This window comes from Erpetoichthys calabaricus, chromosome 8 (assembly GCF_900747795.2).
Source record: "Erpetoichthys calabaricus chromosome 8, fErpCal1.3, whole genome shotgun sequence".
Lineage (NCBI taxonomy): Eukaryota > Metazoa > Chordata > Cladistia > Polypteriformes > Polypteridae > Erpetoichthys > Erpetoichthys calabaricus.
In genome coordinates this window covers 174745681-174761742 of record NC_041401.2, presented here as the reverse complement: position 1 = coordinate 174761742, position 16062 = coordinate 174745681, and the positions used below count along the sequence as shown (strand labels likewise).

Below are 16062 nucleotides of genomic sequence, written 5' to 3'. Positions count from 1 at the left end.
CCGCAGGCTTGTTTTCAAATTGAATTCTATTGGAACTGGTAAAGCACACACACTTTACAAGCCTGAGAAAATTCAAGAGTCCAGGCAGAGACTCTTGGAGCATATGATAAATAGAAGCCCCCAGTAGAAGACATACTGTAGGTAGTTGTCAGTTGATGTCTGCTATTTTATGTGGTCTTTCTCATGGCAATAACAGCAGGAAGGTGCTAATACTCAGAATACAATCTTTTATTCTTAAATAAATGCACCCATTCTTGAGCTTAACTGTCATCTCTGTGTTCATAAAGCGCATCTGTAAAGTTCCAAATTTCCCCTTGGGGAGAAATAAAGTTCTGTCTCTTACAATATTTAAGATAATTTTTTTATGCAAAAGAAAAGGCTTATAAAAACACAATAAAACTTGTGTATTTGCATACTGATTTTAAGTTATTTTGCATTGTTTTGATTTGTAAATGTCTAGCATGAAGTAGCACTAAACATGCAGTTTACTTCTTTTTTTGAAGATTTCATATTGTGTGACTAGTATCATGAAGCTTGACTCTCAATATGAATTTTTTCATAAGATAAGTATATTTTTTCACGCATGGTACTGACTACACTATGAAAAACAATTAAATTGACAGTAGCATTGCAACATAAGAGGAATGACACATTCCAGTGATAGAGACATAAATGGAATGATCAAGGAGTCAGTGCTAATTTTATATATTACATTTCATGGTGAGTATTCTCTCAGAAAGCTGTTATTGGTACAGTATGTTAAAATATACAATATAGGATATTACTGGCCACTGCTGAGAAACAAGCAAAACTTTATAATCAACAATAATTTATATAGTGCCTTTTACTGTGAAAATCCCATCTCGATCATTCATCAGAAATATTATTGTACAGCTGACATTTTAGAAGTAAGGTCAAAGGTTTTTCAGTTAAACAAGTAAACAAAATTTTAGGTTGTGTCTCTAAAACTACAACATTGCCAGTTATGTTGTTTTTGTTATACTTTTTTCCAATAAAATAATAAGTTTCATGGTTTTAGTTCATTTTTCATTTGTGATAAAGCACTACAATCTCTACAAAGTTTTTGTATCTGTCATTTTATATGTCGGGTTCTGAATTTCTTAAAAGAGCTGATAACCAATGGTATTATTTATTTCACATAAATTCTTAAGAATTTTTAAAATACCTAAAACCCAATATTTTGTTTTTGATCATTATGCTGTTTTCTAATTGTTCTGTCAATTTTAAAACTGCACCTATTATATACTGTACACACATAGTGAAGATCAAAAATTCTTTAAGATAAAAAAAGATTCAAAATATATTTGGTAGTAGCTTTCATCTATTTTGAGCCTGGACTTCAGTAAAAGATATCTTGAATAGACATGTGGGATTGGTTCCTAATGCAGCAGACCAAGGGGTCCAGTGAAAGTAGGACACTGTTGAAAAGCTCCTTAATAGTTAAGAAGTTTGGTTTAGGGGGATCTGAAACAGGTCAGTCACATATTTATATTGCTAGCTTACATCAAGCTATATGAGTGCTCTGATGTGTTAAGTTTCTGTTCTAAGTGGACAAGCTAAACAAATGTTTGTAAGTTAAGGATCTGTACAGTGCTATATATTATGTACTTAGTCTAAGTTTTCTCTCGTGTGGTGACTTCATGTGATTCTCAGCACCTGGAAAACGTTTTATTTTATCTACAAACTCTGCAGATGTTACAGCAACAGGAATGCAAACTCCTTTACCCACGGAAAGAAGGACAGAGACCTGAAAACAAAAGCAAGAACCGCTACAAGAACATTCTGCCATGTAAGTCTACTGAGAACTGCCTGCAAATAACTTATTTGGAGGATCTTTACATTTTTTTTTTTAAATGCCATAAATTTATTTAATCTTTGTATAACTGTATACAGTACATCAGGGAAGATAGTGACTACGCCTTTTCTTTGCGAATAAGCCAATCTTTCTGTCTATAAGCCATCTCAGTAATACTTTCTTTCGACACTCTTGACCAAATAGTATCACCTCCCCTGCATTTTTTAGACTCTTAGTTTACTGACTAAATCCTATAAAATCTGACCTTAAGAAAAATGTTGAATTATTGATAATGTAGACATTGAAATCATACACTTTAAGTTTTAAGGCTATAATTAAATTAAATAACACACTTTATTTTAGACCCAAAAAAGGATAATAAAAGGTGGAGAAACTTGAATTTACACCAACACAGCAGACTTAACAGTGGCTGTTTAGAACAGAGTGCAGCTTTTCCCTTTCAGGCAACTAAGGTCCAGTGAAATTCAATTACGTTTTTGTTGTCAGTTTAAAATACGGGGATTCTTGGTAGCTAGTTTTCAGCACAGCCTATAATGTCTTGAACAGACAGAAGCCTGACAAGCTCAGTCCACATTCAGAAAGTATACTAAAAGTGCAAAAAAAATATGATTGTGCATCTATTAAAGATTTTATCTACTGCAAGAACCTGGCAGTCCAGTAATTACTTGTGCTCTGACACTTTAGAAATGCCATATACAATAACTGTATGGTTCCATGCAGTATGATTTGTACAAGTAAAAATGTCTGCAGTGAGCATAGCCAAATATAGTACAAACACCTATTGTGTTCAGAATAAAAAATAGCTTTGGTCTGTTAGGCTATTTGGTGTAAAGTGTAAAATGTGTGATGATGGGTAATACATAGTCATTTGTACACAGTAACTGTGTGATTAAGGTGTTGATCATAAAGCTCAATTCTTTTGGTTCAGTCTCCATCCCTGACTTCCTGTATGTGTTGCTATATATATTAGTGCAACAGTTGCAGAGAGCACAACTGATAAGTTAAAAAATAATTTGGCTAAAGCTGTCATTCTGAGCTTTTGTTTTTGGAATATCATTTATTTGCAATTTTATTAATTAGGACTGTTTATTATGCCATTAATATATTTTAAACATTATGATGCTGATGTCTTTGGCGCTATTTTGGTGTATTGTTTCATGCAGACTTTGCCATATTGCCCTGATGTTCATAGAAAGGTTATGTTGCCAGTCCCAAGGTCACTAACATTGCAAACCTTTAAAAAATTTGCTGCTTGTTTATCCGTTCATCCATGTATTAAATTCTTTGCCTTGTCTCTAAACATCCTGGTTAGTGTTAGTGGAAAGTAAAAGATGCTTCTGTGAAACTTTTTAATGGCAGGATATTTCTTGTTTTTCCCCTTTTGACGGTCTTTCTGTCTTGAGTTTTTTTGGCTTTGACAAAAGATTCTCTGACTGCTTTTATTATTCGTTTTTGACTTCACAACTGTCTGTCCGTTTAGGTGTTTACTGTACATTTCCTGGTTATTTGCTCCTGTTTTTGCCTTCTGACCATTCCTTCTATCGGAACAAAAGTTCAGCCAAGTAAATAAGTTTCAGTGTAATGATAGATAAAATTATTAGCCTCCAGCAATGTAGGGCACTTATGGTTGTGTTTGCAAGGGAATGATTTCAGAAATAATTAAAATTCTTAGCCAAACTCAATAACCTCATACTATAAAATAAAAAAGAATCAATGCATGGATGTTTAAACTTTCTAAAACACTTCAGTCTAATTCACAAAATGCAAGGGTCACATTGAAAACTTGTGCATTCACTAACTGACAACCCGAAGGTGGGTCCATGTGAGTTAGTAAGGTTGTCTGCAGGAGTATACACTGCAGTTACACTAATACACTTAGCAATGGGTTGGAGTCCCATTCAGGGTTAGGTTTTACCTTCTACCCAGGTCTGGTGGGGGTATTCCTTGTCCCCCTGTATTAAATTGTTTGATACTAATTGAATGCATTTATGGACAGTTATTCATGTATGCATTTATATTGTTCTTAAAGTAATACTTCTCTTATCTACATGCAGATAGGTACAGTATATTGTTTCCATAAAGGGTAGATTTGAAGTACAGTATCAAATTTGTATTTAATGAGGTCACCTACTACTATTACATGTAAGATGTATGTGTCAGATTTTTAATGTGTATGTCGTTACAGCACAAGTTGTGTTATTACTGCAATGCGGTATTTTTGTACTAATGATTAATTGTTAATATTGCCAGAGGAGGGGCTGTGTGTGTGTGTGTGTGTGTGTTAAAAAAAATTCAAAATGTTTCAATGACACAAAAAAGTCTTTATTCTCTTTAAAGAGTTCAATGGAAAGTTTTACAACAAAGGTTACTTGATGCAGTAAAACAAGAGCAGAGTGTTTCAAGATAGAATAAATAATTTAAAAATAATTTTCATTTCTTCAACCTAAATATCACAAGTATTCAAAGTAAAATGTGTGTGTATGTGTGTTCAACAATAAAGTCAACTGTTTTTGTTAAGAAAAATCAGCATATTAGCCTTTTCTGGAAGTAGGTGTGACTACTCTGGGCATATTATGTTTCCAGCAGTGGAGAAAACTCTCTCACTGGGGGTTGAGGAGACCAGTACACATAAATATGAAAGGCCAGCACTGATAGCAAAGGATATGTAATTCTTTTACTTCACCACCAGGTAGTAGGGTCGGCAGATGTCATTGTTGGGGGCATTTGTTAATGCATCTTCACCTCTCTGTCAGTCTGGTTCTCAATGGACATGGTACTCTGCCTTAAATTTTTCACATTGAAGTCATCGTTAGCAGCAAAAAGTTCCTCTAACAGAGTCATAATAAGGACAGGCTTATTATGAAAAAAAGTATCCCTTATAATCATAAATGACTGTTAAGAATAAGATCGTGTCAGATATAATTTCAGCCATATTTGTATTTTCAAGCTCCTGTTCTGTCTTACTCTTCTTTCCTTCCTCATTCTTACTCTACTTCCTTTCTCTCATTCTGACAACAGTGCTGCAATGACTTTCAGCTTTTACGTTCTGTTTGACCTGGTCCCAGATGGTGCTGTCCTCCACTTTATGTTTAAAACGTAGGTCTAATGCAGTGCCCTCTTCGAGAAAGCTTCTGATATCATCACTCTGTAAAACATATATTTTCTATAAATACATCACTTGACATACTGAATTATAAATTTTGTTATATTGAATTAAATTCCTATTCAGCTGGTCCCACTTGGACAGACCTGTATAAACAGCCTGCTTAAGGTTATATACAAACACTGTGTCTCCCTCTTTATAGCATAATGGTCTTCAGGCTTTTGAAGAATCACCAGGATCTGATCACATGTGGAATTATTTTCAGAAGAAACACATAGTCTGGATGTGTATAAAATTCTCATATGATGGATGAAGTCATCTGCCTTTTTTTGGTGTCTTCATTCTTTTTGAGACTGAATACATTTTCTGTTCCCATATTTAAGTTTTTTCTTCAAATTATGATGTACCAAACACTCCTATAAGGCCAGGAAGGTTAGGTTTTCTCTCCTAAGTTTGTCCAATGAGACCACCACATTTTACCGCCAACCACTGTGCAAGAGGACCTGTTCTTCCTGTCCCTTTCCTTTGGCTGCTTGAATTGAAAGAAGCTGTTCCAGAAAATACTCCAGCATCAAGTAGAGAGGGTTCAAATGCATTCTCACATCAAAATATTAGAGAGTGCAGAGACAGATCTATGACATCTGCAAACTTTATATTCCCAGTCCATTGAGAATTAATAACATTCCATCTTAATATAGTGTAGTCGTGTAATGAGATATAAACCTGTATAGTATGTGACTATCAAATTTTGATCTGTGAATTGTATATAATATGGTGCTGCAGAAAAATATTATATGTTAGTGGGAGTCTCTGTATCAAGGGTAATAAAAGTGTCGTTACTTAGAAGTTGTTGCTTCTCCCAGAACACATTCTTTGGTATAGATGACTTCTTTATCCAGAAAACCACACTTCTAATCTTGAATGTCTAGTTTGTCACTGAGTTGGCAGTTTGTGCCCCAAGATTATGTGTGTTGGCAAACCTGAACTGTAACTTTTATATTGCCACATCCATATCAGCAGCATTATCAACAATGGCAGCAATTACTTTATTAAAGATGCCAGATTCCTGCAGAATATCTAAGATTTCTTCAGCCACCGTTGGTCCTGTTTGTGCTTTACAAAATGCTTTAAGTCTCATGTTGCCCTCTTTGATGTAACACACTATTACTGTTGATACAATGATCTTGCAAAATGCTTGTCTAGATGTTGCTGGTTATAGCTACTTTGCTGACTTCAGTGAGCTCTAATATTACTTTTGACTTCTCTGCCTTGTACCAATCAGGCACAAAATGATTAGACAAGCTGTATCTAGAAGGTTGAGTGTACTTTGAATTTAGGGTCTTTGCCATCTCCCCTGCAAATAACAGAGCAAGATGCAGAGGATGGGAAGATATGGAAAAAGATGATCTGCTGTGGCAACCCCTAGCAGAAGCAGCCAAAAGAAGAAGAAAGAAAGCCATCTCCCCTGCAAATAAAAATTCAAAGTAATGCTAAAATTAGATACAAGTACAGTGGAACCTCGGTTTGCAAGCGTATTTCGTTCCGGAAACGTGCTCACAGTCCAAAGCACTCGTATATCAAAGTGAATTTCCCCATAAGAAATAATGGAAACTCAGATGATTCGTTCCACAACCCAAAACTATTCATATAAAAATGATTAATACATAATATAAAGTAAAAATATATAAAACAAATTAACCTGCACTTTACCTTTGAAAAGAATCATGGCTGGTGTGAGTGAGTTTCTAAAGTCTTGTGGGATTCCACCCAACGGGATGACACGCGGAGGAGCGTCCCAAAGCAACCGCAGTCTCCCAGTGCCTTTGCAGTTCGCCGTAAAAGCGAAAAGATCGCGGACATGCTATAAGCGCCTGCCATCAATGGGTGATACAAGGAACGTTGTAAATGCTCAGGGCACAGTACTACTTGGCCACGACCCTGCCTGACTGCTGTGTCTGTTTATAGGAGAGTGGCTGATCCTGCTACAATAAATAACCGCACTGTTACTGTTACAAGCTGAATAAAGCTGGTGTTGCTAAAGTACTGAGACTCAGCTTCATGTTTTGGGGTGCAAGACGGGGATTGGCACGTCATAGAACACATGCACGCGTGCGCACACACACACACACACACAGTCACAATGCTGTAGTAAACAGTATACGCTCGTACGGATGTTGACTATATGAGTGAGGCATGCCGACTCAGATGGAGAATAGGAGGAGATGCTTGCCCACAATCTCGCAGCGAGAAAGAGAGAGAAGAACCATCAGCTCAGTTGTGATCACATGACGCTCAGCAGACAAAGCGTATACATACTACTCGTATTGCAAGACCTCGCTCGTTTATCAAGTCAAAACTTATTAAAAATTTTAGCTCGTCTTGGAAAACACTCGTAAACCAAGTTACTCGCAAACCGAGGTTCCACCGTACATTCACTAAATTATAGTTTATTGTACTTTTTTATTGCTTATTTTTCCTAGCTACCTAAATGATGATGTTTCAACAGCCACAAATTGTGTGACTGCTCAGTGACATTCTTCAGTTTTCTCTGTACTAGTCTTTGGCTTTATTGCTAAACTGAATGGTGTGTCACTGCTTGGAATCCTTGCCTGTACTGGAGGCGAAGGAGAAGTGATGGAACTACAGCTCCATGAACGATCATCTTAAGAAAAAATATTGTTTATTAAATGCAAGCTCATTTCCTTTCTTGCAGTTTAAAATAAGTGCTGCTTATATGTGTATATCGTTATCAGTTACGTTATATAACGTTACTTGAGTGTGATATGCTAGTGCTAGCTGAGGCAGTTTGGCTGGGAGACCACAAGACTTTGAAGATAATACATTCATTTATAGTAATACCATGCTGTTGTTAATGTTTTGATATGTTTGCTGTAGAGCCTCCCTTAGAAGAAATTATATTCACACAATTGCTGCATTTTGCATTGTCACTATTTTCTCTAAAGAGATTTAGCAACACATTTAGCATTTTCTACAGTCAATAGCAAGGCCTGGATGGAGAGCAAAACAAATCAACACACCATTGATGTGACATAGGATACACCATTGTCACTAAACAGGTCCAGGGGAAGATGTATGTTTCTGCATCAAGGAAATTAAGAAATCAATAAGTGGAACCTTAAATTTAACATCTTTTCGATTTCCCTGTTCTTGGAAATTTAGAACCAATTCTAATTTGGAACTAGTTCTCAAAACCATTCTTGCCTTGAATATTATGCTGCAATATGGTTTTGGTTACCCTCTCCTAAAAAAAAAGTGGGTTGATAAATGGATGGTACCATCTATAATGATTAATGCCCGCTTTTCATGTCACTTAAGTTTTAAAATTAAAATTACCTAATGAACAGGAAACTTCTCCTTCTTTCTTTTTCCAGTTGACACCACACGGGTTGAGCTCAAGGAAACTGATCCTGAGATTTTAGGCTCAGATTACATTAATGCAAATTACATTCAAGTAAGTATTGGGGAGCCAAAATAATCTTTATATAGCTACTTTCATGTAAATTCACTTTATATTAACATCAAAAAAGACAGTTTACAGATGATACTCATATTTTGTTTATACAGATAATATAAATTTGAAGTAGTATAATAATTCACACATATACTCTTCTAAAAATGATTTACAGTGACTACTGAGATTCACATATTTTGCTGGCAATTCTCACACTAAAAGTCTTAATGACCACTTTAGGTTTTATCTGCATATTCCAGATAAGCTATTTTGCCTCTAGACAGTAGAAGTAAGAAACACCCTATGCATGAGGCTATATCATCATGAAATGGTATTTTCATTTTTGAAATAAAGTTCCTGTGGCTTTTTTCTTTATGTAAATTCACTTGTTTGCAGTTTTTTGCAGAAATGATTAGGAAGACTTACCTGTGAGGAGGTATGGAATCAGCTTTAAGGGTGTTTTAATTTAATTTAATTTTTTTTTATAAAGAGTGTTCAGGAAGATAGCTTTTGCAGTTTTTGCAGAAATGATAGGAAAACTTACCTGTGAGGAGGTATGGAATCAGCTTTAAGGGTGTTTTAATTTTGTTTATTTTTTTTTTTTTTTATAAAGAGTGTTCAGGAAGATAGCCGACAGCTATGCAAAGGTAAAGTCTTCATTGCTACACAAGGATGCTTGCAGAACACTGTAAAGGATTTCTGGAAGATGGTGTACCAAGAAAACACACATGTCATTGTCATGACAACAAAAGAAGTAGAGCGAGGCCGGGTATGTTGGTGAGCAGAGACCAAGCTGTGACTTAACGAGTTATTTGTATGTACTGTACTGTTTCCTGCCCTGCACCCTGTGTTGGCTGGAATTGGCTCCAGCAGACCCCCGTGACCCTGTAGTTAGGATATAGCGGGTTGGATAATGGATGGATGGATGTACATAGTATACTGTTGTATATTAATGGGGTTATAGTTCCATTGTTACTGCCCCACCTTGTTAATGTTGAAGAGAGAGAGAAATATTTACCTCCAAAGTTGCCATAGTAGTGGTTTAAACAATGTTGTACCAGTTTAGAGACCACTGCAATAACTCAACTGTACCAAAGGAACATATCCCATAGCCACCAAGGGTTACTTGTACAATGTCTTCTTATTGTTTACATTTACACTTTAGGTCATTTTTTTCCACTGTGTAGGGAAAGTAGCACAGCTAATTGTTGCTACTACCAGATTGCAGAGCAGTTTTTATTTTAAAAAGATGTGGTCACCATTGTCTACTCATTTGATTTTGATATAAACATAAATAACCAAGTGTTCCATTACGTTTGCAGTATATTTGTGGGCCTTCAGTAATGACCCTATAAATCTTATATATGTTTTGTTGTTTAAGGTCTGTACTTTTTGTGTAAAATTCTATTATTCCCAACCACCTATTCTGCCATACAATGCTATTTTTTTTAGCATGAGTTAGTATTAACCTTTTTTCCTTGACTTTCTAATTTGAAATCATTTTACAGCAGTATCAGTGATTTATTAAGTTTTAATGTATAATATACCAGCTGCCAACACAATTTTGAGGTTTACCACAAAGATTACCTCATCCTTAATCAGGAGCTTTCATATGGGTTTATAGGGTCATTATTGTCATTTGTACAAAGTTCAGTAAGATTCTTACTTGCGTGCTCTTATCAAAAGATAGCACATCATTGTTGGGATCTCTTCAACTACCTCTGTGGGAAAAAAATACATTAGACGGGAATGTTTGAAAACATTTGAACCTCATTTGTGTAAAAACAAGTTGATGAAGAGGTAAATACAGTTGACATGGAGTGCTCTATTTATCATTTCCATTAGCTCCAGTTAGTGCCATAGTCCTCTAATTTGTTACCATTAACTTTTAGTAACTAAACGGTAACAGATCCACACTGCTTTTCTGGGTGTAACAAAGCATTTCAAAGAGCAAAGGACTTTACATGGGAAAGGTGCTATATAAATAAAATATACTGTTATTATTAAATGCCATTCAAACATGTAAGCTACTTACTGGTTGTTTCTCCATACTGAATGGACAGATGCAAAATGTATCTATTTTGCCAGTAACAAGATAACTATTATTTCTAATGCTTTGACTAACTTACAGCTGTTTAATTCTGCTCTTATTTTATCCCTCTCTAGAACAAATGTGTACGCTATTGGCCTGACTTGGAAACCACCAAGGAGTATGGCAGTCTCCAAGTGAGGAACATTGAAGAACGAACTGCTCAGGACTATGTTCTAAGAAAGCTGGAGGTCTCATGTTTGAATGGGGTGAGGTTTATATAGTAGATACTTTGTGAGAAATCTCCTTCATTATTGGGAAAATTCACTCTTGCATCCCTTGATCTGTTTGGCAAAAGATGGGAGAACTTAAGGATAAGCAAGATAAGCAATGTTTGTTGAGGAAAGGGGCATGTTGGTCAGTGGTCTTAATGCAGAAATGACAGAGTCCCAGCCTGGTGTCCTTAGTGGGAATGTTTATTAATTTTGTTACCCCCGCATTCAAGGAAGCAGCAGTCACATCCCTATAGAAAGCCATGATGTGTGTTTCATTGTTCAATCCATGGGAATATAGAAAGAAAAAAGGGTTATTTCTGGATCAGAGATTCAATTCTGTGCTTAGGGAGGAGAAGCATCTAGAGTGTACCAGGTTAGCACTTTAGATATCCACTATTCCACATAGACAATATGATACAGTTATAGATAAAACAAGGTACGTTTGTGAACAGTTGACTCTACATATAAATAGATCAGACCTATGAGGTGTTTGTACACGCTTCTTGTGTCTTTGTGAGCTATCCAATCCCAAAAGTGTGTTACAATATTTGGCCAAATATGAGTGATGTGGGAATTTGCTTGAGTATATTCTGTAATGGATTGGAATCCAGTACAGCATTGGTTTCTGTCTTGCACCCAGTATTGCTTAGAAATTCAGCAGTTCTTGTGCTCTTAAGATGGAAACCAGGTTCAGAAAATGAATGGGTGCATTCCTGTTCACCTTTATCAGTCTTTATCATATTTGATCATTTTATTTCCTGTTAGTAGTCTAGGAAAGAAAAGATAAAGGATTAATATTTTCTGTTTTAATCTACAACAGGATTTGTGTCAGGCTGCCTGAAAATGTGTGAAACTACTGCACTAATAAGCTAATCAATGAAGAAGAAAATTAAACATTAAATTTTACATACTGATTTGCTATTGTACATGCCTGTATGCAGTAATTTACTAGAAAAATATAGATATTAGCATATTTCTACAGTAACTGGAGTCATGCTTAGTGGTTCTATAACTGTTAGTTATGGTTGCACATCACCCTGCCTAATAAACAATACCGTAACCAGAGATGTGGCTAGTAAGGTGAAGTTATCAAAATAAGATAATAGTAAACAAGTGTTTATTAAAGCCTATAAATAAGTATGATTATTATTCAAAATGGTGCATCAAAGAGAAGAAAGATAAAAAGTAAAAAAAAATATGTGCATGTTAAGTTATTTGTTATAAGATGACCTGTGTCGCTTGATCTCCGATATCTCACCCTGAAGTATTAGGAATTCTGGGGATTTCAGATTAAGTTTTGCAGCAAAAAGTATATCTCTAAATATGACAATTGAAAAGGAGACTAGAGTATAGCATCTAGCAAAGAGTATGCCTGCTCCTCCAAAACTGAGCAAAAAGATAAAGACCTTGAACCTATGTGGACATTATGTATAGTATTCTAGGATATTTTATTTTGTGATATAAACCATTACAGCTATTTTAGCTATGCTGGAATTCTGTTTTCTGTTAAATGTAACTGTCATTGATTTTCTATTTGCTAATACATATGCAGTATGTGTTAAACCCTGCATTGACCACCTAACAGTGTTCTTCGTTTTGTCACAGTCTGAGATTGTAACCGTGCCACCTAATTTCTGTAGCTGTATTACAACAGCTTACATTGTGTTGACTTAGTCCTCCTCCCTTTGTTTACTTTCAGAGTTGACCAATAGATACCCTTCATAATGAATTTTACTGAAATTATTGTAGGTACTCCACTTAAACTTTGTTGATATTTTGTGCAGTTTTTTACTCTCTTAGACTCCCTTCCAACCTATCGATGTAAATTATTATTAGAGCGACAAAGAAGATGTATTGCATAGTGACAACACTCAGAGAGTCAATCTTATCCCTCCCAATCTCCTTAGTAAATTAATCTGTTTTCTGTAGATGTTTGTGTGAAATTGTATCTTCTCAACAGATCAAAGTAACACAAGATATAATATTTTTATGAGGTGCTGCTTCTGTATTTAAACAGGATGAACCTCACAGATACATTTGGCACTACCAGTATCTAAGCTGGCCTGACCATGGAGTTCCCAATGAGCCTGGAGGGGTGTTAAGCTTCTTGGAGCAAGTAAATCGTACTCAACAAAGCATTCCAGACACAGGTCCTATTGTGGTGCACTGCAGGTACAATATGAGGATGTACTATTGATATTTCTGTTTGTTGTTTTCTGCAGAAGAGTCAAAGTTGCAACAAAGAAATAAGGGAGAATATGTCAGCAAATGTACATTTTGAGTTGGGCAATGTAAAATTTATATGATGGCAAAGGTTTTACCTACAGGTTTATTATGTGTATGGTACCTTATTAACATTTTCCATTTAATTAAACAAAATCAAAGTAAAATATAGGAGTTAATCATGCTCATATCTAATTTTTTTTATTGTTTTCTAGCTTGTTGCAGAAAGATATTCAGTTAATCTTTAAAGACAGCAGTCTTTCTGATTTTTGTTTTAGTTTGAACACAATATATACAAAGACATTTCTCTGTCATCATTTACTCAATCCAGGTTCTCCTACCAACGTGACCCTGCAAACAGAAATGCATATATAACATGTTAATTTTATACAGTGCCTATTACACAGAACATTATCACAGAGAATTTCACAAAGCACATGAGAGCAGAATTCAGAGCAACAAAAGATAGTCTAGTGTAATACATCATGATTCAAATACATGAAGTGACCTGCCTGCATGTTTCTACAGTGAATCTACTGAATGCATATGGAGTTTAAATGACAGTAAAAGTTCATGGACAGGTCAGCAAAAACAGAATTAGTGCACAGGGTAAGAGTATTATATGATAAAATCCAACAAAGCATTTTTTGTAGAGAATTTGCTGTGTTTTGCCAGTGTCCTTGTTCACAGAATTTTTTGCATAAAATTTGCCAAACAGCCAGCTTAGACAAACTTTTTTTCCCCCATTTGTCCCTTGATGCTTTGCAAGGCCAGTGCAGAATTGTAGCGGGCCATGTTGGATAGGCATGTCTCTACCTGATCTGTGCTGCACTCCCGATTTGCGTTGTGCATGCACAGAACTTTCACGTATGTGTACTGTAAGCATGCTCTGCTTCACATTTTATGGCACTGCCCGATCTCTTTTGCATACATAGCGTATGCAGTACGTACATGATTGATGTCGTTACTCTAATCAGCACTTCATCATATAATAATTTATATATAATTTATTTATACTCATCATATAAAGGAGTCGTCTACAATTGAACTGTTTAAAACAAGACTAAAGACTCATTTCTATTCACTTGCATTCAGTGACCTTCAGTAATACTGATGGCTTCCACTTTGTGATTATATTACATTGCTTCTATTTTTTATGTATATAACATTACTTCAATTTATTATGTATTTTATTTTATGTTCATATATTTTATTTCTATTTATGTTTTATGTTAATTTGTTCTATTTTTGTAAAGCACTTTGGCCACAGCATTACTATGTTTGTTTTAAATGTGCTATATAAATAAAGTGACATTGACATTGACACTTCAGTTGGATTTGCACCACAATTGTGACAGAGAGAAAATACTGTTTATTTTTTCTTCACTATTAGATAACCATAGTGAGAATATTATGAAAACGTACCATTTTTACATATGAATTCATTGTACATTGCAAGGTTATTATAGTTTTGCCTTTTTATATTAGTTTTTATTTCTATATTTTTTCTGACCTTACTTGGAAATTCAGTTTAATTTTAGTTTTCCTTCATCGTGCATTTTTAGTTTTAGTTTAGTTTTTATTTTACAAAGACATTTCTATTTTATTTTTATATATATTAGTTTCAGTTTTAGTAATTATAGTATGGTTAAAGAGCTACAATGGAGTTTAGTTTTTGTGTCACAATGAGACAGAACTGAACACTTAACGAGTTTGGATATGAGCTTCATGTTAGTGGAAGCTTACTACACTACACAACACAGTTTACTATTTGGTTTTGTTTTTGTCTGATAAAAACAAGTATACTCAAAACCAGATGCTGAATATGAACAATTTTACACAATTTTATCCATCCATCCATTATCCAACCCGCTATATCCTAACTACAGGGTCACAGAGGTCTGCTGGAGCCAATCCCAGCCAACACAGGGCACAAGGCAGAAAACAAACCCCGGGCAGGGCCCCACCGCATGGTACACACACCCACACACCAAGCACACACTAGGGACAATTTAGGATCCCCAATGCACCTAACCTGCATGTCTTTGGACTGTGGGAGGAAACCGGAGCACCCAAAGGAAACCCATGCAGACACAGGGAGAACATGCAAACTCCACACAGGGAGGACCCGGGAAGCAGACCCAGGTCTCCTTACTGTGAGGCAGCAGTGCTACCCACTGCGCCACCGTGCCGCGTACACAATTTTATAATTTTAAAAATATTTTCTATGTCATTTGTGCTGAACAAATCTGCGCTGACTGTTGGCACTTTACTTTTCCTTTTATTGCCCAGAATGGGCCAATTTGTAATGAAATTTAGGTGAATTTTAAGGTTTGACGTTTTTTTACTCTAAATGCCTACAGCATACAACATATCCTGCTCCAATGACAATGTGCTTATAATGAATGCCTTCAATATGGCATTCAAAAATCTCAAAATACTGGGCTTTGTTATTTCCTACCAGCCATATTGAGCTCTGACTCCATCTCAGGCACAAACAATTTATAGACAGAATTTTGCCACCTGCAGGCCTGAAAAGATCAAAAATCAGAAAACAGAATCTACTGTGTTCTCACAGGTGTGATCATGAAAATGTCTTTGCCTACCTACCTATAGTTCAGTAGAGACATTGCTAAACGACACTTTTAAAGCAAAAGTGATTGGTTATCAACAATATGTTGATCTTGTATGATGACCTAGTCAGTCTCTCGATCATTGCCGTTTTATTTTCAAAAATTGGGAGTGGTCTCCCCTCAACTTTCTCGTGTACTCAGATATGGGGATGGATATTTGAGGAGTAAACTGCAAGACAATGATTATATTATGTACATTAAAGAACCATCAACAACAAATCAAATCAAATTAATAATATATTGATCAATTATTATTAAAGTTGATTAAATCGGACTCTGCAGCTGCATAAAAAAATCGAGTATGTTCTGGTAAAGTACCGCTTCCATTTGATGGATTTGGCCCAAAAGTTAATAGAGATCTACAATTTTGGTGTAACGACCGCATGCCAAATTTTATCCATCTATCTAGTTGCGTTTTTGAGTTACCGTGTTTACACACACACAGACATAATTCCAAAAGACGGTATTTTCGGACTTGGGGAGTTCTGAA

General features: G+C 35.5%; 1 protein-coding gene across 2 annotated transcripts in view; it reads left to right on the top strand.

Moving 5' to 3' along the window:
• Positions 1–16062, top strand: part of ptpn11b (protein tyrosine phosphatase non-receptor type 11b) — a 181572-nt gene that overhangs the window by 153381 nt on the left and 12129 nt on the right. For both annotated transcript variants that reach the window (XM_028807847.2, XM_028807848.2), the window contains exons 7-11: positions 1714–1810; positions 8333–8412; positions 9026–9181; positions 10579–10710; positions 12734–12888. In XM_028807847.2, the coding sequence (XP_028663680.1) occupies positions 1714–1810; positions 8333–8412; positions 9026–9181; positions 10579–10710; positions 12734–12888 (620 nt within the window). The remainder of the gene's footprint in view (positions 1–1713; positions 1811–8332; positions 8413–9025; positions 9182–10578; positions 10711–12733; positions 12889–16062) is intronic.